The sequence below is a fragment of the Hemicordylus capensis genome, chromosome 3, assembly GCF_027244095.1.
Source record: "Hemicordylus capensis ecotype Gifberg chromosome 3, rHemCap1.1.pri, whole genome shotgun sequence".
In the NCBI taxonomy this organism is placed as follows: domain Eukaryota; kingdom Metazoa; phylum Chordata; class Lepidosauria; order Squamata; family Cordylidae; genus Hemicordylus; species Hemicordylus capensis.
Window position 1 is genome coordinate 287,832,639 of NC_069659.1, and position 23,913 is coordinate 287,856,551.

The 23,913-nt window shown below is 48.9% G+C and overlaps 1 protein-coding gene across 1 annotated transcript; it reads right to left on the reverse strand.

Annotated features, from left to right (window-relative positions):
* Positions 1-534: 534 nt before the first annotated feature.
* PYROXD2 (pyridine nucleotide-disulphide oxidoreductase domain 2) lies at positions 535-22,658 on the reverse strand. Its single transcript, XM_053304404.1, has 16 exons — positions 22,526-22,658; positions 22,104-22,123; positions 20,927-21,020; positions 20,775-20,848; positions 17,900-18,055; positions 17,510-17,663; positions 16,941-17,002; positions 16,537-16,634; positions 15,721-15,862; positions 14,855-14,989; positions 13,329-13,401; positions 11,285-11,441; positions 8,264-8,418; positions 7,206-7,312; positions 5,617-5,737; positions 535-4,236 (listed from the first exon to the last, which is right to left on the reverse strand). The coding sequence occupies exons 1-16, from the start codon at positions 22,656-22,658 to the stop codon at positions 4,166-4,168; spliced, it is 1,752 nt and encodes a 583-aa protein (XP_053160379.1). The 3' UTR covers positions 535-4,165.
* Between the last annotated feature and the right edge of the window lie 1,255 nt (positions 22,659-23,913).

Here is a 23,913-nt window from a genome sequence, read left to right on the forward strand (position 1 = left end):
TTCTGGTTTCTTTCTTTTCCAGACGTTGCTGAATAATGCTATAGAGGAATAATGCTGCCATCTAGTGAGAACTGCTATAGTCCAGATCAGAGCTTCTTAACACTTTTGCACTTACTAACCCCCAGATCCTCAAGTAGTATTACCCATGGACCACCACCCCATTTTATAAACTACAATTTTATCATTAAAATTTAAGCAAAATAAAAGACCTACCTACCATATTTTATTATAAATGTTTTGGGAGAGCCACCTTTAATTATATAACCTTTCTCGGGACCAAGTTGACCTATACTATTAACCCCTAGGGGGCCCATGGGCCTCAGGTTAAGAATCCCTGGTCTAGCTGGCCAGAGGTTCCTAACCTGGGGTCCATGGGCTCCTTTTCAGAGGAGTTACAGATTCCATTTCCTTTCATTGTGCTGTGGCCTTATTGATCCCATTTGCTGAAGCATCTTCCCTCAAACCAACAAGAAACAGTGAGATCCCCACCAAACTATACACGAACCATGTAATGAAAAATAGCCAACAACTTAATCCAGTGTAGTTCTGAAAATATTTACAATCTAAGTTAGGACAAAACATAAATGACTGGAGATCATATAATTAAAACTAAATATGTAGCTCTGAAGGACTGGTGAAGTCCATCATGGGGAGAGTGATGTAATACGAAACAAATCGCCCATCCACGACGGTGACCTCCATTTCAAGGCAGGTTTTTCTCAAGTGGAAAATGGTCTTTCTCTGCTTCCCCTCAGCCAGTAGGTCCCAGTCAGGTAGCCACAGGAAGAATACCAAAGCTTTGTGTAGTATTACATAACAGAGACCCAACGAGAATTTATAGGCTCATTTAAAAAAGCCCATCAGGCAGTTAATTGTTCTTGCATTTAACTCCATAACTACAGCCACCTTCAAACACTGGAAGTAACTGAAGCTGAAACAAAATTCAGAGGGTAGAGAGGAACACACCACTACCATGAATCAGCAGTATGATGATGCAGCAAAAGAGGCTGAACTGGGTTGTATAATACCTGACACAGCATATTTTGGGGCTGTCAAAGTTCAGTGGGCTCCACTTATTATTCTGGGCCATTTACTTTAAATAATGTGCTTTCAGTTTCTTTTTGATGTTGTCATTTTGTAAAATGTCTCACATTTAGACCAGTAATGGCAAAGGTTTACATACACAAACAAGTTTGTCAGCAGCAAAAGGTCCTTCTCCTTGGGAAACGTCCGTCAACTGCTGCTGCACAAACACCATTTATTTCAGTTGAGTTTTGCGCCAGGTTCTCAGGCAGGCCACATTGAAATGAATGGATATTGCTCAGCAGGCAGTCGTACCTGGGAAATAGCATCCAATAGACTACTGGCAACTGCAACTATAAGGCCATTGCTACCAGCATTGTATTTTGCTTGCTCTTCCATCCCAGAGGACAATGGCTGTCGTGTCCCCACAAAAGGTGAGAAATAGTATTATTCAGGAATATCAGGTTTTCCGTTTTGTAAAAAAAAACCCTCTTTAATCTGTGAACATACATTTTCTTAGTGTACAATTGGCAATGATTTTTCAATCATTTTTTCACATGAAATCAATCCATCATAAGCTAGGGAGGAACGTTAGCTATCGATTTCCCCAACTGTGTCAACACACTTTGGCGGCAGTCCATAGGCCAATTAAAGTGGAGTAGTTAGATTTAAGCTGATTTATCCCCCTTTGATTTCAACTGAATTGAACTGGATGAAAGCCAAGTGCTCCGGCTTAACTGATTTGTGATTCAGGCGGCTCTGTGCACAAAAACTGAACATAGGCCTTGCCAGAGAGGGCAGCTGGCTTCTGGCCACTTCCGAGCTGGATTTGCAGTCAGGATGCAGAGAAGTGTTTGCAAGCAGCTGCTAGGGAAAAATATAGCTCCTTTGGACTGATGCTCAGCGAGGCATGTCCAGTTTTGGATAGGGAGCACAAAGTCAGATGACATGAACTGTAGCAGAGAGGAGAACTGGTCTTGTGGTAGCAAGCATGACTTGTCCCCTTGGCTAAGCAGGGTCCATGCTGGCTGCATATGAATGAGAGACTTGATGTGTGAGCACTGTAAGAGACTCCCCTTAGGGGATGGAGCCACTCTGGGAAGAGCAGAAGGTTCCAAGTTCCCTCCCTGGCATCTCCAAGATAGGGTTGAGAGAGACTCCTGCCTGCAACCTTGGAAAAGCCTCTGCCAGTCTGCGTAGACCATACTGAGCTCAATGGACCAATGGTCTGAGTCAGTATATGGCAGCTTCCTATGTTCCTATTCTTCTTCCTCCTGTGCTAAGGCAATAGTATAACTTGGCTCTGTTCCTGAGCTTCCAAAGACCCATGAGATGGCCTACCATTTCTCAGGGGAAGATTATTCAGTGTTTGAAGTCATGGTTGCAGAATATCCATCTTTCACATGCTAAGGAAAAGAAGTCAAGATTTCCTGCCTAGCAAGGAAATTATTATTATTAGAACCTGGGGTCATCCCATGAAATTGATTGACAGGAAATTTAGGACCAGTACTCTTTCACACAATGCATAATCAACTTGTAGAATTCTCTGCCACAAGATGTGGTAACAGCCAGCAACCTGGATGGCTTTAAGAGGGTTTTGGATAACTTCATGGAGGAGAGGTCTATCAACGGCTACTAGCTGGAGGGCTAAAGACCACCTCCAGCCTCAAAGGCGGATGCAGGGGAGTGACAGCAGGAGGGCATGCCCTCAACTGCCTGTAGGTTTCTAGCGGCATCTGGTGGGCCACTGTATGAAACAGAATGTTGGACTAGATAGGCCTTGGGCCTGATCCAGCAAGGCTGTTCTTATGAGAGCCTCTTAAGAGCCCCTGGTGGCGCAGTGGTAAAACTGGCGCCCTGTAACCAGAAGGTTACAAGTTCGATCCTGACCAGGGGCTCAAGGTTGACTCAGCCTTCCATCCTTCCGAGGTCGGTAAAATGAGTACCCAGAAATGTTGGGGGCAATATGCTAAATCATTGTAAACCGCTTAGAGAGCTCCGGCTATAAAGCGGTATATAAATGTAAGTGCTATTGCTATTGCTATTGCTATTATGTTCAAGTTCAGAAGCAAAACTGAGGTTTTCAAGAGAAAAGCACATGCTGAGGGGTATTCTAGAAGCTCCTGAGACCCATCCTATACATATATTCTATTGTGCAAGTATACAGATGTCTGCACACTCATACATGTTTTTGTGCAAATGACTGTACCTGCATTCATTTTAAAGGGATCTCAAATGCATGGTAGAGATAGGAAGTATACTGCTGTACCTGTGTTGAACATAATGTGTGAATAACTGTACTTGTGTACACTCTACACTCATTATATGAGTGTTAACATGTGAATAGGTCACCTGCGGGTCTCAGTACTACTGGGCCACACAACCCAATGGGGATCTGTTCACTCGTGGCTCTAAACTGTCGGCAGGATCCGGACTAGCATTGCGCTAACATAATGTGAGAAAATATGCACCTCTAAATGGTTTGTGTTGCTCTGCATTGATGCTCAATCACCAGCAGACCTTTCCTGGGACACATACAAGATTTTGCAAGAGTAAGTGTAATGTGTAGTGCAACAATGAGCCAGTGCCACATGCAGCTGTAGAGGCAGCACAATATTTTTCCACTAGCACCGGAATTAGACAGGAACAGGGGCTACTTTCTTTGTGCAACATCCCCCTTCGGCTAGTGCAACACTAGTCTGGCTCCTGTCCTGGGTCTCCCTTCCAGTGGCAGGAACAGAAGGCTCCATCCCCCAACCAGCTCTAGAAGGAAGAGCGGCTTGTCATGAAAGAGAACTAGAGTCTTTGCATGGAAGTTCAGCTCCTGGCTGAGTAATAGGACCGGACAAGGAGTGTGTGACTTGGTCTCTAAAGCTGGAGTGGGACTGGCAGCAAGAGCACCATTAATGTGTTTGGGGCATTACAAGGGTATGGTCCACCTCTTCTTCCATCGTTGTGTAAATGCCAAGAGCAGCAAGTCTCAAGGATGGCAACGCTCGAGAGGACTCTCTGGAGCCAAATCTGGAGATGCCTCACAGCAGAGCGGCTTCAGGGAACTGGCTCCCAGCTGGCAGAGTAGCTGGGCTCCTAACTAGTGGTGTCCCTTTCCCCCAGTCTGAGCAGCTGAACGTTCCTGCTGGCATCACAGGCTCTTGCAATCCTCCAGGGCCACCACAGCAGCATTGCGCCCCACCGCTCCCATTACACCTCCTCCTGGGAAAGAACACGGGATACTGGAGAAATAGGGTGACAGGCTAACTGCTTCCACAAATTATAGAGCCCTTAGAGCAGGGCTTCTCAAACGTAGGTCCCCAGATGTTGTTGGGCAGGCTACAACTGAGGAGAGCTGGTCTTGTGGTAGCAAGCATGACTTGTCCCCTTAGCTAAGCAGGGTCTGCCCTGGTTGCATCTGAATGGGAGACTTGATGTGTGAGCACTGTAAGATATTCCCTTTAGGGGATGAAGCCGCTCTGGGAAGAGCAGAAGTTCCCAAGTTCCCTCCCTGGCTTCTCCAAGATAGGGCTGACAGAGATTCCTGCCTTCAACCTTGGAGAAGCTGCTGCCAGTCTGTGAAAAAAAATACTGAGCTAGATAGACCAAGGGTCTGACTCAGTATATGGCAGCTTCCTATATAACTCCCACCATTGCCAGCCTTCGGCCATTGTGGCTGGGGATACTGGGATGTGCAGTCCATCAGCATCTGCAGATCCAAGTTTGAGATCCCCAGCCTAAGGGGCATTTGCCACTGGGAGACAGGCTTTACCTCCCCGCAACCCCGCACCCTTGTGGAACCAGTGCCCCAGCCCTCTTGCTCTCAGTGGGGCAGGGCTGCATGACAGAAGTCACGACTTCCAGTCATATCTGGAAGACGAGGGCAACAGCGCAACAGGGAGGTACGCTGCCACCCCAATGGGATTTTTACTGATGCCAGCAGGGGGAAAGCGGCAGGAGGGGTAAGTGCACCCTTCCCCACTCTTAAAGGGAGACCCCCGCCACCTTCGAACCGGGAGAACTGCCGGTTCCGTGCACATCCCTACCCCTCAGCTAGCCTTTGCCAAGAGGAGGCTGCAAACAAGACAGGAAATATTCTACACACTCTTCTCTCTCCCACTCTAAATGCTCCACTTATGCTGGTGAGACCCACAAAGTCAACTTAGCTGTAGGCTGTGCTTTATTGTGTTCCTACTATACTCACCCTGCCTCACGTTCTGTACATGCCAGGATGACAAGAAACCCCATGCAGAAGCAATCAGCTTTATTTCAGGTGTGTGTGTGGGGAAGAATTTTAGGGAGTGAGCAGTGCTCAAGGGCTGGATACCGTCTTCCAGCCTTCAGCAGATAAGCCCCAATGGGAGGATCTACTGCTTCTATCTCAAGAGGCACAGCCTGTGAACCAACTCCTGGATATCTTGAAGGAGGAGCAAGTCTTTAAACTTCTAGTCTAGCAATTTAAGAAGGTGTGGACCCAGGAACTCAATGCAGACTCCCCACCGTCCTCTCTCTCCAACAATTCCCCCCCCCAGGCCAAGTTTCCTCCTCTGTTGTTGTTGTAGCACCCCCATTTAGCTTCTACAGCATCTCCGAGATACGTACCAGGATGAGCTCCACTTCCACAGAGGTACAGGCCTTGGATTGGAGACCGGTAACTTGAGTAGAAAGGCACAGGCCGGGCAAAATACAGCTGGTCTAAGGACATGGCTCCATGAAAAATATTCTGAAAACCAGAGGCAGCATTAGAAGAGAAACCCCTAGAGAGGCAAGATCCTGTCTCCCCAGGGCAAAGGGAACCACGCTGTACAGAGAAGCAACGGGTGGGGAGAAAATTCACCTCAGGCACAAAGCTCATTTTCAGTTGTTTCTGTTTCAGGACATTTTAACTTGTGAGCTGGCTACTTAGGGCAGTTTGACAAGACCATGTGAAAACAGTTTTTAACTGTGGAAATGGAGGTGCAGGGGGCGGGGTGTGGAATCACCTCATCCTATATAATAAAAGGCTAAGTGAGTGGCCGTGGCTTTGGAACATTGGGGATCTGCGTCCCTGCCTCCCTGGGCTGTTCTGGGCCTGCGCGAAGCGCAGCCCCAGAAGAGCCCAAGGGACACAGGACCGCAGACACCAGTGTCCCACAGCCATGGGCGGCCATTAGCCGGTGTGTGGCGGCGGGGGAAAGTGGCCGAGGCGGCGGCAGAGCCGCCGCCTCGGCCATGAGCTGCGGCACGGCGAGAGGAGGCCAAGGCAACCAGAAGCGGCCGCCCTGAAAAAGGCGAGGGCAATGGCGGCGGGGGAAGACCGAGACGGGGGACAGGGAAGCTGGGCGAGGCGGCGGCAAAGCCGCCAACGAGGCCCCCGCCCACTCACAGCCCTCGCCCCCGCCTGCTCACCCGCCCTCCCAGCTGCCCAAAATGAAGCTGGGCGAGGTGGCGGCGAAGCCGCCAACGAGGCCCCCGCCCGCTCACAGCCGCCGCCTGCTCACCCGCCCTCCCAGCTGCCCAAAATCACCTTCGCCACTCCCCCCCCAAAAGATTAAGGGCCAAAATGGCCCATGAGAAGGTCGCCGCCCCCGCCTATCGCCCACCCGCCCACCCAGCTGCCGAAGACCACCTTACCCGCTCCAGCCCGAGGGAAAAGAGAGGAGCTCACGAGCAGAGCTCCTTTCTGTGCTAAGTCACTGCTCAAACTGCCGCTATGGACGCAAAGGACGCCTATTGCGTCCATTGCGACAGTATGGGCAGCAGCTTAACACAGAGAGTAGCTCTGTTCCCGAGTTCCTCTCTTCTCCTTCGAGCTGGAGCGGGTAAGGTGGGCTCCGGCAGCTGGGTGCGCGGGAGGGGAATAGGCGGGGGCGGCCACCTTCTCATGGGCCATTTTGGCTGTTATTCATCCACAACCCCCCCGCAAAAAAAGTAAAAGCAAAATAAGGAAGAACAAAAACAGAGACAACAACAAAAACACAAAACAAAAAGAGAGAGGGGACAAGGGGGGGAAAAAAGAGACAGAAAGAGAGAGAGAGAGAGAGAGAGAGAGAGAGAGAGAGAAAAGACAGGATAGAAAGCTAGCGCCCGTTATCATAACGGGCTTAAAAATACTAGTGGTTTAATGAGATTACAATGAAAGGACATGGCAGGGCTCAGCTGGGTGGGATGTCAAGCTAGAGGGGTCGACAGGTAGATTCTCAAACACATACCCCGCCAGGCAAGCCAAAGATCCGCTCAAGGTCTGGAGGTGTCAGGACATCCCTGCCGATAACAGAGGCCTTGAACCCTGGGGCATAGGCTTCAACACAATCGAACACTATCAGAGGAAAAGACATAGTGACTCAGATCGAAAACTCAGAGTTGCCACTTGGTTCAAGGAAGGTCAAACAGCCTTTATACAGGAAGCCCCCAACATCTGACTTTCAGACAGACTGAAGTATCCAACTGGAATTTAAAACACTCAGACATCCTGAAGACTCAAAACACGAGAACACCACTGTTAAATTCTGCTTTCTCCGCTGATATCCATCTCAGCCTCAGTCCTGATCCACCCAAGTAGATTTGGTTAAGTAGTAGCAGTGGCATGTCTGGGCACAGAGATAGTTTTAGATAGAAAACTGAGATAGTTCCACTAGATAGCTCTAGGTAGAAAATATCTCCCAAAAGTATGGGCATTGATGGGAGAAGAAGCCTCTTCCCACAGCATAGCAGGGCTTGTAACTGAAAGGGGGGGAAACATGGATAATAATTCAAAAATTACTTTATAGAATTTAGTACCACAAGATATGGTGATGGCTACTAGCTTAGATGCCTTTAAAAGGGGAATAACAAATTCATGGAGGACAGATCAAGGGCTATTAGTCACACTGGCTATATGGCACCTCCAGGATCAAAGGCAATCTTCCTCCGAATACCAGTTACTAGGGAGCAACAGCAATAGAAAGCTTAGGAAGCTGCTTTATACATAGTCAGACCATGAACTAGGTCCATCTAGTTCAGTATGGTCTACACTGACTGGCAGCAGCTCTCCAAAGTAGGACTTCCCTAGTCCTAACTGGAGATTCCAGGGATGGGACCTTCTGTATTCAAAGCAGATGTTCTCTGACTGGCTACTGTTGGGAATAGGATGCTGGATTAGATGGACCTTTGGCCTCATCTTACGCAGGGGAAAAGCCCTCTGTCCGGCGGGGAGGTCCTTCTCCCTAATATAGTACAAGATCTCCTCCCACCCAATTACTCCTGCTGCTCCTCAGTCAAGTGGCTGTACCTCGGTCAGCATAGTCATCACGCTCATGATCATCCCACTGCTTTCCTCCAGCCAGTGTGTAGGGGGTGTACTGAGTGAAGAGAGAGATCACGTGGCAGCCTGGGGGAGCCAGGGAAGGATCCAGGGCAGATGGGATGCACAGCTCAATCATGGGCCTGAAATGAAAAGCATCAAGCTGAGGCACCTAGTGCTGATGAGGACCTTCGTGTAGCTGCCGCCGCCATAATGCCTGGCTTTTTAATTCAGCACCAGCAATGTGTCGACTGAAGCTGCTCTGACCACAATCCTGCTGGCCCCCTGTAACAGAAGGAAACCCAAGTGAGACTTCTGCATGCAGTAGAGAAGTCAGCCACAAGCTGGGAATGACTCCATGTAAAGAAAAAAAAGCAGGCAGAGACGGAACAGGACAGGGCAATATGGTACCCCTTACTTACTAGGTACTGGTTTTGCAAAAAGTGACTGCAGGGGTTCTCAGACGTGGGTCCCCAGATGTTGTTGGACTACAACTCCCATCATTCTCAGCCACAATGGCTGGCTGGGGGAGATGGGAGTTGTAGTCCAACAACATCTGGGGACCCACGTCTGAGAACCCCTTAACTGTTAAGTATTCCCATAAAATCACCAAAGTAAACACTGAGAAAGGAATCGGGTGTATTTGTGATCATCAGGACAGATGTCATCTAGTACTTGGAGTGTGAAAACAGGGAAATATGGCTTAAAGTTCCCACTCTACCCGATGTGCTGATAGCAAAAGAATGATTGTAGCCCAGGGCTGCATGACGTCAGCCCTCATGCAGATGTTGGCCTACGACTCCCTGGATCCCTGACTATTGGCTACAGTGGCTGGGGATTGTGGGAGTTGCAGTCCAAAAACAGCTGGAAGGCCAAGTGGCATGGCCCTGTTGTAGCCTAAGAATGCAATCCTATGCATACATGCATGCTCGGGAGCAAGTCTCACTGAACGCAGTGGAACTTATTTCTGAGTAAACATGCATATGACCAGGCTGTTAATTTCCTTTCTGTACAATGCAAGTCTTAGCAGGGCGGGCTTCAAGGCTATTGACAAGAGGGACTGCCAAGGACATTGTGCATAAATGGCCATAATGAGGGTGAAATGGGGGAAGGCATTGAACACAATGCCAGCAGTGGCCTTTGCTGTTGCAGGGAAGAAGCAGCAGCAGATCAAGTAGCATCGTTGCAAGTAACCAGCAGTGCCAGAGATGCATCTCAATGAGGGTGTTTGCACTACATTCATCCCAGGGGCAGAGGCTGGCAGACACATCAGTGACCAAAATAGCTAATGAAACTCTGTGTGAGCAGGAAACAGAATTTCCCAGAGCACTCACAGGATTATAAATATGTTGGGGAAGAACTTGACAATATCCATTTGTTTTGCTGCAAGATGGGTCTTATCTCATTAGACCAGGATCGTATCACAATACGGTCCTAAGACGAGAAACTATGCCAAAGTGAGGCATGCGTTTGCAATTTCGGCTTATGTACTGCTGGTATTCCTTTGCACTTTTTAATTTTCTCTCTTCACAGCCGGTCTCTGCTTGAACTTTGACTGTTTCTTGCAGGACAACAAACCTATGCACCTCTGACTCGTGAGCCACAATTGCACTGCAAACAAAAGGACACAGGCTTGGCCTTCCCGCGTCCCTTCAGCACTTAGGGGTACTGCTTAGGGCAGGGCGGCCCTCCAGCTGTTATTGGACTACAAATCTTATCATAGGAACATAGGAAGCTGCCATGTACTGAGTCAGACCACTGGTCCATCTCGCTCAGTATTGTCTACACAGACTGGCAGTGGCTTCTCCAAGGCTGCAGGCAGGAGTCTCCCTCAGCCGTATCTTGGAGATGCCAGGGAGGGGACTTGGAACCTAGATATTGGTTCATTGAGGTCACTTGACCCCACTGAGGTCACTTGAGGAGGTCCGTCTCCAGTTGCCGCCAACTCGTTTGGTGGCTACACAGAGACGGGCCTTCTCGGCTGCTGCCCCGAGATTGTGGAATGCGCTCCCTGCCAAGATATGGTTCTCCCTGTGCCTTCCCAACCATTGCTGGGATAGTACAGGACTCTGCTTCCCTTAGAGGAGTGCATGCGCACACCCCAGAAGTGCACAGCACTGCACAGAGATGGCTGCATCGCCATGTGGTTCACAAAGCGTGGCGTGCATTACTCAGTTTCAGAGAGTCCAAAGCACAGCCCTAATAATTATAGTAATCATCTTTCCCATAAAGGAGTTCCCTCCCTGCACTGTCCTGGAAGTGTGCAGCACTACGTAGAGATGGGAGTACTAGGGGCAGTTCTGAAGGACGGATGAGCATCAATGGGCTGCAGAGGTTCCCAAGCACAGCCCTAATGATTGTGGACCTGGCCTGCTCCCAGCTGTTTTAGATGTCAATGGGAGTGTGCAGTAGCCCCATACCTGGTCTGAGTTTTGGCTGCTATTTAAAGCAGAAGGTTAAGGTCTCTATTGGGTAATCATCCACCTTGTGGGCTGTTCTGGGACTTCAGTCAAAAAGCAGGATAAAAATCAAGTCAAGGTAAAGTGTGCCATCGAGTCGATGTCGACTCCTGGCAACCACAGAGCCCTGTGGTTGTCTTTGGTAGAATACAGGAGGGCTTTACCATTGCCATCTCCTGCACAGTATGAGATGATGCCTTTCAGCACCTTCCTATATCGGGGCTGCCTGAGCCAATTTTGAAAGGGCGGTATAAAAATTGAATGAATGAATGAATGAATGAATGGATAAATAAATAAATAAATAAATAATATAGGAGTTTCCCATATTCTGGGAAACACCCCAGCGGGGATTTGAACCAACAGCCTCCTGCTCTTTAGGCAAGTTACTTCTCTGCTGCACCAGGAAAGATGATAAAAATAAAGTAGATACACATAAATAAAGTACCTCCATTTTAAACACAGTCTTTTTCTTAGCTGTCCTTACACCTTAGCTAAAATGGAGCAGATTCTGCCCATCTCTTCTTTGCAAGATTAGCATTCCCCATCACACCTGCTCGATGACCTTCCATGGCTGGCATCCTCAAAGGCCTGGTGCAGGATATTCAGGTCCTCACAGTTCAGATGGATGGAGCACTGGTGATGGGGGCCGGGTTGCCCATCACTGGTGTTTGGAGCTGCTAGGAAATTGGGCAATCGATCCACGGCCACTGGGAACATAAGCAGCAGAGGTCAAGTCCACTATACTATACAGAGAATATATATGTATACAAATATATAAATATTTGTAGGAGGAGGAGTATACCCCAAGACATGGCTGCACAACTTTGGCCCTCCTGCAGATGCTGGACTACAAGCCCCATCATTCCTGACTACTAGCCGCTATGACTGGGGATGCTGGGAGTTGTAGTCCAACAACAGCTGGAGGGCCGAAGTTGTGCAACCCTGCCCTAAGAGCTGGCTTCACAAATCCCTATTTCAGGATCGCCCACCGCCCCCCTTTTGCAGAGGGAGGGCACATTTTACAGGACACAGGGTCTAGTTTATTCTGTTGCCTGTGGGTACAATTGCATAAATCCGTTTTTTTTCTTTATGGCTAAGGGGCATACAGGTATGTTAAAACTGGTGTGTAGCAGTAACTGCAGGGAAGGACAGACAGGCCAGCCAGTTATCTGGGGGAGGTGCCTGTGCCCCAATTCTCCCTGGATGCCCGCACCAACTCCAGCTACTCAGGAAGCACAGGGGCAGGAGAAAAGGAGATTTGCCACACTTCATTTCTTTTATAAAAGGGCTGTGAGAGAGGTGGTTGTTGTTGGGGCAGAGCAAAAGGGTAAGCCTGGGACTCTCAGGAAAAGGAACACAGAGATGGATGAACCTTGACCTTCCTGGATCCCTACCAGTATTCCCTGTAAGAGGGATTCCCAGATGATGTTGACTTCAACTCCCACCATCCCCAGCTGCAATGGCTTTGGCTGGGGATTATGGAAGATGTAGTCAACCACACCTGGGAATCCCTCTTACAGGGAACACTGGTCCCTACATTCTGTTGCTGAGTCGGAAGCTGCATTTACACATCTTGTTCCTTGAAATCCCTTTGGGGGAACATGTCATTCACAATGTCCCTGCTCCCTCTGCTGGCCAAACATAATACCAATTGCCTCAGATTGTGCACTTTTTCCTCTGCTCTCTGGGGGTGAATTGTCACAAGACTCCTACTTCACTCTTGGCATAAAATAAATGCTTTTGTTTTTCTTGGATTCATGAACAAGACAAGACACACACAAAATGCTACCTGATTTAACTAAGTCAGCATGGGTACACACATGTCCATCTTCATCTACATGGCAATTCTCCTGCTGCCTGCAGCTCACAGGACTGCGGAAATGGATCTCATTGGAACATAGGAAGCTACCATATACTGAGTCAGACCATTGGTCCATCTAGCTCAGTATTGTCTACAGTGACTGGCAGCAGCTTCTCCAAAGTTTCAGGCAAGAATCTCTCTCAGCCCTATCATGGAGATGCCAGGGAGGGAACTTGGAACCTTCTGCTCTTCCTAGAGCGGCTCTATCCCCTTAGGGGAATATCTTATAGTGTTCACACATAAAGTCTCCCATTCATAGGCAACCAGGGGGGACCCTGCTTAGCTAGGCATGCTTGCTACCACAAGACCAGCCCTCCTCTCCTCAAACCAAAGTGTCTGTAGTTGGGTCCCAGTGGCCAGTATCTCTGCCTGTCCAGACTTGTCAAGTCTCCCCAAGGAAGGAGATGCTACAACAGGGATTCGATGCAATCGCCTCCTCTCCCCTCCTTCATGACTTTGCCTACTGCACACCAGGAACATAGGAAGCTGAGTCAGACCATAGGTCCATCTAGGTCAGTATTGTCTACACTGACTGGCAGTGATTTCTCCAAACTTGCAGAGAGGAGTCTCTCGCAGCCCTATATTGGAGATGCCAGGGAGCGAACTTGGAACCTTCAGCTCTTCCCAGAATGGCCCCAGCACCTAAGGGGAATATCTTACAGTGCTCTTACATGTAGTCTCAGGAACCTTTGGTCGGAAGCTTCTGACTTGTTTGGCTCCCTGCAGTACTCACCATTGATCTTGGTGACTGGAGAGCGTGTGTCAAACTGTGAGATTCTCTGCACAAACTCCAGGGGCAGTTGCTCCTAGTGAGAAGAGTCACAGAAACTGAATGAAACTCTGGGAATTTTCTAGGAAGTTTTTAAATCCATCAACTGAACCAGTTAACTCTGGGGTTTCCAACTGTAGGTCCCCAGAAAGCCATTGTGGCTGGGAATGATGGGAGTTGTAGTCCAACAACATCTGAGCAGCCAAGGTTGGGGACCCCTGCATTAACCAAGTAAACATTGCAATCCTTGGACTACCTATTTATTTATGGACTACACACACACACACACACACACACTTACTTTTCATGGCTGACAGCCCCTCCTCTCCATGAATTATCAGGGTGCTTTCACTGAGTACCAGGCTCATGGCCTTCTGATAGCCACTCAATGGAGAAAGAGAGGAAAGAATAGACTCAAATTGAACAGATGCCCCAATTGCACCAAGGACAACCGTAATATTCAGGCACATTCTAATAAGGGCAAAACTGTTCCTATAGAAGAAGAGCGAGTAATGATGATTTGCAGATTATTGTAAGCACAGAGGCTGGGCTGGCAAACTCAGCAGAAGCAGCACAGTAAAAATGATGACTACATCCTCTGTAGCCTAAACCAAAACCGAGTCGTTTGTCTGTCAAAGATAAACAGGTAGAACAGAGATTTTCTAGCACAGCAGCATCTGGGCCAAAACATGCCAGACAACAGGCACTTCTAAGCTTCCATCTGGGCATGGGAAACCCTTTCTCTTGCAGCAGCCAGGTCTCATACTTTGTTTTTTTAAAAGGGACAACCAGCCGATATCTTTACAGTCTTTATAAACATGAAGAAAGCTTGCAAGCAAATAACTTCACTCAGAAAAGAGGGGGTTAGGTTTACAAAGAAGCCGGTGGGCATTTAGGAAACACGGACACTTGACACATATTTAACAGTGAGAGGAACCCTATAAAGCAGCACAGGCTGGTGAGGCTTCCCCCTTCAGCAAGTGCTGATGGAGATGGAACCCGTCTCCAACATTTCGCTCAGCCAGGACAACTTCCTGCCTGCAATTCTTAAGGGATACCATGGTCCATAAATAGCCGATCTCAAGGAGTTCATTGTGGTCCTGGCCTTCCACACCTCTTGCCACTGCATTATCAATTCAGATTTGCAAAGGGAGACGACATCACCAAGAACAACCCTTGCATGTCAAAATGGTGAGCTGAACTGCTGTCCTGGCAGCCCAGCCAGCTAGTTCATTGCCTCCGATTTCAACACGCCCAGGCTGTGTCTGAGAACATGGCACCTCTGGTTAGCACCTGCCCACCCCACAACACACAATAGGCTCCAACTGCCCCTCCAGGACTGATGTGCAAACAGACCTACCCCACACTTTGCTACTTGGTAGAGGAAGGAAAATACAACGCCAGTGCCTGGAAGTCGGCCTCCCTAGAGAGCCCAGCCGAGACTGACTTTCCAGGGGGCTTCCCGGGCTATGCCGAGGAGCAGAGCTCACCTGAGGGATCAGTTCCAGGAAGGTGAGCTGTGCAGATGCATTGGACAGCACCAAGTGGCTCTTCACTTCAGTCCCATCCTGGAGGGCCACACCCTGCACCTTCCCATCAGGACTCAGAAGAACCTGAGCAACTGTCTGTGAAGCAGAGTAGAAAGATAAGCAAACAATGACAACGTTGCACACGGCTAGTACCTATGAAGCTGGCTTCTACTGCATCGGGCCACTGGTCCACCTACCTCTGTATTGTCTGCACAGCGTCGGCCCCCCTGCACATCCTGGAGTATGTCCAACTCCCACCACCCCTGACTGCTGGCCACTGTGGCTGGGGATGCTGCCAGTTATAGTCCAACAACATCTGGAGGGCCGAAGTTGTACAGCCCCGGTCCCCATGACTGGCTGTGGGCTTTCCAGAGTTTCAGACAGGGGTCTCTCTCAGCCCTACCTAGAGATGTCAGGGTTTGAACCCGGGACCTTCTGCACGCAAAGCAAGGGCTCTACCACAAAGCTACAGACCCTCTCCTACACGTGTCTCTCTAGAGAGGGAAGCTCTCCATCTGCCCCAACTTGGTAAGACACCACCGGTGGTAAGACTCTGTCCTCAGCCTCTTCCCCTCCCACCAAGAAACCCAAGCAAGCCATCAGCTAGAGGCAGGATCAGCAGGCCTCAGGACTACCGTGAAACGACACCTTGTGTCTGCCTTGTGGATCAAGCTGGGCTTGGCGCCCCACCTGTTCCAAACGGCTGCAAGATAGCGCAACCTGTGTCCCTATGTGCCAATATGCCAATCCTACGCAGCTCTTCCAGAGCAAGATCAGGCATGGCACTCCCCATACCAAGCCATCTGTCCTTCTCAGGATCCACCCACCTTCTCAGTGAAGATCTCAGCCCCGAGCACCGTTGCGGCACGGGCCAAAGCCCGGGAAAGCTCACCCATGCCACCACTCACGTAGCCCCAGGCCCCCTGGCGCCCCTCTAGCTCGCCCATCACGTGGTGCAGCAGCACATACCTATAAGAGAAACCAAGAGTTAGGGGCTGCCGTGGGCAAGGCTCAGCGCTCCCAGAGAAGGCTGGAAACGGCATTGTCTCTCTAGAGCAGAGGCTAGCCAGAAAATGCCAGGGTGGGCCTCAAACTCCCTCGACTCTTCTAACACCCATCTAAAGTTCGGGAATGCCTGTGTCTATGATGCTTCACCCCCTCGGACAAATATTATGCTTGCAATAACTCCCCAACAACCTCTGCTCATATGCAGCTCTCTGGTGGTTTCAGGTATTCAGCTAAGATATGGGCCTGGTTCAGATGGGGAACCTCTGTTACAGCCAGGCTCGGTGCCACATCCCTGAGTCTCAGGAAAATGTGCTTGCCCCTCCCATCCCTGCAGGAGTGACTACTTCCTATCTAGGTTTATATTATAATAATAAAAGAAGCCGAGGAAGGTCATGTCATCCAAACCCACTCATTTTGGCTTCTTTTGACCTAGAAAGGAAGTAGACATCCCTGCATGGGGTGGGAGGGGGGGTTGTGTGTTCCCAAGACTCAGGAATGTCACACAGAGCTTGGCTTTAACAGAAGTTCCACAAGACATTTGAAGGAGCCACAGAGTTTAGAGTCAGACATCTCTCCGCTCACAGACAGGAGGGATAGGCCAAAGAATGGCAAGGAGAGCCTGCCTGGGTCCTTACCCACTGCCTGGTGTGTGGGGACCAGCCATAGCACCAATCACGGCATCTGTTGCCAGTGTTGCTTTCAAGGGCTCAGATTCAAACCAGAGATCCAGGATCTGCAAGGAGATGAACAGGGAGTAGCTCTTAAGGGAGCGGATGGAAGGGATACAACCTGGACATCCACCCTCCTCCTCAGATACACAGGAACAGCAGCACAGGCTTTTAACTTGGTCACGGGGCCCTAGTTCAAATAAAGATTTTTAACGTCTGTTCGGGAGTGGCTACTCCAAAGCTGTCAGGGGATCAGGTTACAGGACAGTTCTGCAGGAAGGAGGTGGTGACTTTGGATGTGGAAAGAGCAAGGAAACATTCTGATGAGTGGGAGGACTGGAGGCTCTCTGAGTGGGTCACCTGGCACTCACCTTGGAAATAGGGGCTGTGAGGACCTGATAATACTGGGGCAGTTGTTTCCCCAGAGCAAAGCCTGGCAAGAGAATAGCAGTCAGATGTGATTCAAACAGCTCAGGAAAGGAAAGAACTCCAATTAGTCATCCCATAAGAACATAAGAACTGCTGGATCGGGCCCAAGGCCCGTCTAGTCCAGCATCCTGTTTCACACAGTGGCCTACCAGGTGCTCCTGGAAGCCTACAGGCAGGAGTTGAGAGCATGACCTCTCCCCTGCAACTGGTACTCAGAGGAATTTCCCCCCAGCATTTTCCTCCAGAGATGAAATCATAGGCAGTCCCTAATGAAAGGTCCCATGGGCATCATCTGTCCAGGCAAGCTACTAAGAGTAGACAGACTGTGTGTCACAACCTGCCCTTAGAGCAATAAGGTGGCAACCATGAGATGGACCATGGGCATGGGGAATGAAATCCCAGACCCAGAGGCCCTGGCACATGCACATCTGACGTTGAGGAGAGATCTGTATATTCAGTTTGATTAAAGCCAGCCTGCTCTTCCCAGGGACTCCGTTCCTCTCCTCTTTACCTGAACGGAAGAGGATCTGCAGGCCTCGCAAGGCCTTCAGCCGCTGTCGAAGAGAGCCCTGGCTGAACATAGCCACGTCCACAGGGCAGGTATCTAGCAGAGGGTCTATGGCTGACACCAAGCGGCTCATGAAGGCCTCATACTTGGGAAAGGCCTGCAAAGCGGGAAGGAAGAACAAAATGGCTGCTGAACATGCACTATTCTTGTCAGCTTTAACCCCTGACTCTCCCAAGACAAGAAGTCTGTTTTGGAGGGAAACTTTTCTCACAGACCTACACCTCAGCTGTCTCAGCTCCCATGACTCATTGGGCTCAGCTTGCTGTGCCAAACGGCCATAGAGCATTCTGCCTCCTGATCGGAATGCGAGAACATTTTCCTCATTGACTGTACCTGAGCATCCTTCACAGAGAACTGAGCGATCTGGTTCTGGGTCTCAGCCATGTTGTTCCCCAGCAGCAGTGAGCGAGGGACTCTTCCATCCTGGCCATCCTCTAGCAATGGAGTGAAGGAATAAGGGTCACGCAGCAGCACCTTTAAGCCATGTCTCTGCAAGGCAACAGACAACATGGCTGTCATGTCTAAACACATGACCTGCTGAAGTATCACACACCTGCAGTGAGAAAGACTTGTGTATATCCTCTTGGATCCACCAATTTAAGGTGAGGCTTTTCTATCACATGGGCTTCACCAGAATCACCTTGTGCACACCGATCTTGGGATATAACCCCTCAGTCATAGTATTTCGTGAAGTGGGGGGGAGGAAATTCTCTCACTACAACATACATAATTGTATACACTTCCATAATTTTATATACACTGTCATCACTGCACAAAGGTTGCAGTCCTTGGCACACTTATTTGGGAATAACTCTGTTGAACACAGGTCTCACTTCCAGCGAGACCTGCATAGGATTGCATTGCACATATTCTTTTGTTTTAAACTTAAAATGCATATCTATCAGCCTTAGATTGTAAAAGGCTGTCCTCTTGACAAATGAGTCCAAATTCAGGGGTGGGGATTGCTGTTACTACCAGCATGACTTGAGAGTGGGCATTTTGACCAGAATGTGTGCTTGGAACCTGGTCTACTTGTCGGAGTAGGAAACTTGTCCCTGCTACTTGGGTGAAGTACCACCTTTCAAAGTGGTGATTCTCTTATATTTAGCAAGGGAAGAGCAATTGTCCCTATTCAGACCCATCATGACAACCCTGTTCAGCCCTGCTGAATCAGACCCAAGGCCTATCTAATCAAGCATCCTGTTTCATACAGTAGCCCATCAGATGTCTCTGGGGAGTGCAGAGGCAAGAGGTGAGGGTGTGCCTGAGGTAGCCCATAGCCACCAGACTAGTAGCCATTGACAGACCTGTCCTCCATGAATTTGTCTAAATCCCTTTTAAAGCCATCCAAGCTAGTGGCCATCACCACATCCCATGGCAAAGAATTTAAGAGATTAATTATGCACTGTGTGAAAAAGTACTTCCTTCTGTTGGTTCTAAATTTCCTGGCCTTCAGTTTCATGGGATGACCCCTGGTTCTTGTGTTGTGAGAAGAAGGTGCTCCAGCCCCCTGATCATCTTGGTAGCATTCTTCTGCACCTTTTCCCATTCTGCAATGTCCTCCTTAAGATACGGTGATAAGAACTGTATGCAGTACTCCAAATGTGGCCGCACCATAGAATTGTATAAGGGCACTATAATATTAGCATTTTTATTTTCACTCTCCTTCCTAATGATCCCTAAAATGGAATTTGCCTTTTTCACAGCTGCCACGCACTGAATTTACACTTTCAATGAGCTGTCCACCACAACCGCAAGATCTCTCTCCTGGTCAGTCACTGACAGCTCAGACCCCTTCATTGTATATGTGAAGTTGGGATTTATTTTGCTCCAGTATGCATCATTTTACACTTGCTTACACTGAACTGTATTTGCCAATTTGCCGCCCACTCCCCCAGTTTGGAGCGATCCTTTTGGAGCTTCACACAATCGGTTTTGTTTTCACTACCCTTAATGTCACCTGAAAATTTGACCACTTCGCTGCTTACTCCAACTTCTAAATCATTTATGAACAAGTTAAAGAGCACTGGTCCCAGTACAGATCCTTAGGGGACCCTACTTCTTACTTCCCTCCATTGTAAAAACAGTCCATTTATTCCTGCCCTCCATTTCCTGTCCTTCAACCAATTACCAATCCACACATGTACTTGTCCCCTTATCCCATGACTGCTAAGTTTATTCAAGAGCTTTTGGTGAGGAACTCTGTCAAAAGCATTTTGGAAGTTCAAGTATACTATGTCAACCAAATCACCTTTATCCACATGCCAGCTGACACTCTCAAAGCACTCCAACAGATTATTGAGGCAAAACTTGCCCTTGCAGAAGCCATGCTGGTTCTCCTTTAGCAAGGCTTGCTAAGCTAACCAGCCTGTAGTTTCCCGGACACCCCTGGATCAGTTTTTGAAAATCAAAGTTACATTACTTTCCAATCCTCTGATAATATCTGATATTACCAGAGATATCTAATAACTAAATATCTCTTGCATTTCTGTTTAGATTGCGAGCCGTTTCAGGACATAGAACCATCTTCTTATTCTTTTTCTATGTAAATTGCTTTGAGAACTTTGTTGAAAAGCAGCATATAAACAACAACAGCTTTGCCTGCCTTCTTGGCTTGAAACTGTAAGCTAAATATAAGAAAAAACATCCTGAACAAAGTCTGGTATACTCCATATTACACGGTTAACTCTGGAGAATGGGAAGGGAAGGGACATGCTCAGCAGCAGAGTCAGTACTTGTTGAGGGATAGAACTCGATGAAGGCTTCATGGGCGCCAGGAAAAATATAAAGAAGAAGAAGAAGAAAAATGGCCTGAAAACAGGTGGGCTCTCTGGAATTAATTAATTATTAATTAAATATTATTATTATTAATAATGATGATTGATGATGATGATGATGATGATGATTTACAGTCAGACAGTTGTTATTGTTATTATTATTAATACGATTTCTATACCGCCTTTCCAAGAATGGCTCAGGGCGGTTTACACAGAGAAATAGTAAATAAAAATAAGATGGCTCCCTGACCTCAAAGGGCTCACAGTGTAAAAAGAAACATGATAGATACCAGCAACAGTCACTGGAGGTACTGGGATGGAGGTGGATAGGGCCAGTTGCTCTCTCCCTGCTAAATAAAGAGAATTGCCACTGAACGAGAATTCCAGCTCTTCCTCCTGTTGCTGCTCATCTCCCAACCTGCAGACAATACCTTCAGCTCCAGCTCTTTGTAAATCTGGGGTCTCAGCAGACTGAGCAGGTAAGAGGCTCTGGAAAACCGAAAACCTGAAAGAGCAGGTAGACATCAGGTTCACTGAAGACTAGCTGCTTGGAGGGCAGTGGAATGGGGAACACAGGTCTCACCTGGGATAATCTCTTCAGTGACAGCAGCACCCCCTATGATGTGTCGTCTCTCCAGCACAGCCGTCTTTAAACCCCCTTTCTGCAAGTAGGCGGCCTGTGGAAGCAATGGTGTCATCTCTGCCACAAACATCCCCTACCTGATGCTTATGCAGGGCTTTCTCCACAGAGCTTCCAAATAGCAGACTCCCCCGTGAGTACTTTCTTCCCCATACTATTTTATTAATTTATTTTTACATTTCAAAACTGCCCTGTGTGTGTGTGTGTGTGTGTGTGTGTGTATACACACACACACACATAAACAATAAACATTTTATAAGGCAGTAGAGTTAAAAAGAACAAAAACCAGTATTATATGACTTTAATTAAAAGGAGGGTGGAATTCTATACTTGCTGGTTAAATGCCCATCTAAACAAGATAGCCTTTAGGTGTTTGTGGAAGACGGAGAGGCAGGGATTGTATCGATCCCTTCCTGGAGAGAGTTCCATAGTGTGGGTGCAGTCACAGGGAAGGCCCTGTCCCATGTGCACAACCACTGAGCTTCAGCAGGTGTTGGCACATGGATGTTTGCCCCTGCCAACAGATCTCATCAGGAAGGTAGATGGTCCTTCAAATATCCAGGGCCCAAACCAGTGTTCTCGTTAACAGAGATTCCCAGATGTTATTGACTACAACTCCCATCACCCTCAGCTGCAATCACCTTTGTCTGGGGATTACGGGAGTGCTGATCGAGAACATCTGGGAATCCCTGTCACAAGGATTATTGGAAGGATCACCACTTAGGGCTTTAAAGGTAATAGCCAGCACCTTGAATTGCACTCAGAAACAGACTGGCAGCCAATGCAGCTCCTTCAGGACAGATGTAACGGGTGCCTAGCAAGCAGTCCCAGTCAATAATCTGGCTGCCTCATTCTGTGCCATCTGTAATTTCCAAACACCTTTTAAGGGTATCCCCATACAGAGTACGTTGCAATAATCCAATCCAATGGGTCACCTCAAGGAAAGGCCACAGAAGGGACAACTACCAAGGCCATGCAGAAGCCCTCCATGGCACAGCTGCTCCTTGACCCTCCAAGCTGCATTCAGCAACTTCGCCATTAGCAAACAAAACACCCTCCCTCCAAGCCAGGGATCAAAGAGGCAGCAGTGCCACGTCCTCTTGGACGCCCCAATACTCACAGCCACCAGTCCGTTGTGCCCTGGAAAAAGACAAGCAGCAGAGATGAAGTCCGGCTCCTGACCCGCTTTCGCTTCTTGCAGAACTACAGTACGTCCCTTTCCAACCACAACCAATATAAAGAAGGAAGCCTAGGACAGGACACAGCAGGACCCCAAGAAGCCTGCTCGTCCGTATGCAGCCACCAGGCTCGTAGAGTGCTTTCGCCAGTTCCCCTCTCCAGCCCAACTCTGGTATGCCTTAATCTCCCCCGAGGCCATCTATTCGGCAGAGCAGCCAGCAAGCCCTGCCGCCGCTGCCAGTCACCCACCCTGAGCAGCACTGGGCGTCCGACTTGGGTGGTACTGGGCGGTCTCCATGCCCACCTGCCCACCAAGACCCGTGCGCCATCCATAGCCCTTATTCTGCCAGATGCTGCTCTCACCTGCTCCGATGACGACGGCGTCATACTCTAGCTTCAGGGAGACCCCGGCAGCCCCCGAATGGGACGCCCTGCATCCGCCCGAGAAGAAGGGGGCACCAGCTGCGCCCAGCCACCGACCATGCCGGGTTGCCATCTTAGGCTGGTGGGCTTTGCATTACGGTCGGCACTTTCTACACAGCCCCAGCAGGGGAGAAAGGGGAGGGCGAGCCAATAGGGCGCCGCCCCAAAGGCCAAAGTCAACGGGGGGGGGGAGGAGGAGGGCCGAGGCGCGCCCCCTTCCGCGTGTGTTAGAGCCTTTTGCCTCGAAAACCGGAGGCCTGCAGCCCTTAGAGGCTGAGAAGTTTGTCGTTGCAGCCGAAGTTTTGCGTGGGTTAGATTTCGTCAGATGCATGAAATATGAGCCTTGACACAGATGTATACACACAGCGGGGCAGGGAAAACCTCGTATGTCGTTCTGAAATGCAAACGGTACCGTCTGTAGCGGGCCTGTGGTGCAAAGCTCAAATATAGGCATTTGGGGACAACCTCCTCTTGATATTAGTGAGGCAGCAGGGAAGGAGGCAGAATTTTTGAGGGTTACAAGAAGAAATAATGAACAGGACTGTATACAGCAGCTTAGCAAGGTTGGAGTGGGCCCAGAGACAAGATTTTAAAATGCCCCCCCCTCACTGAAGCTCAGCTCATGAAGCAAAGAAATCTTAAATGAGGATGAATAGTGGTAACAAAAAGCAAAATTGTGGATGATGGAAGTCATTTAATGATACTAGAGAAAGACATGCTGTTCTGGTAGCTCCAGGTCTTAACACTCACATCAATTTTGGACGATGAATACAACTGAAGAAAGCCCGGGTGGGTGTGTGGCTGGGGGAGTCAGTCATGTGACTTGCTTCTGGGGGGCTCCCCCAAGGCAGTGGGCCCCCAGACAACTGTCTCCCCTTGCCCTATTATAGTTACGCCCCTGACTGTATAGCCTCTATTGGGAGGACTTAAAGCCACATACAAGACAAAAGGCAGACTTGTGGCTTCAGGCCTCTCGGGTATGCTGTCTGTCTCTGCCTCCTGTCAGGGTTGCCACAGACCCTACTTTCAATGATCAGCCCCCTTGAAACCCATCTAGTCCTCATTGGGTTAGCAGATCTGTGTATGGATGCCAGAGGCTCACACAATTGACCGCTCTTCCTTTTTAAAGAAAACGCACAGTATGCAGAGAAAATAGATACCAGCAATAAGGCTAGGCTAGAAGAGAGAGGTGTGTGTGCGTGCCAGAAAAGAGAGGAAAGCGGGGCAAGCATCCACCAAAAAGTGACTTCCTCTTTGCTCCCACCCCTGCTGGAGAGTTTTTATTTATTAACATCAGTCAATATAAAAGAGCAGTTCCTCATAAACTC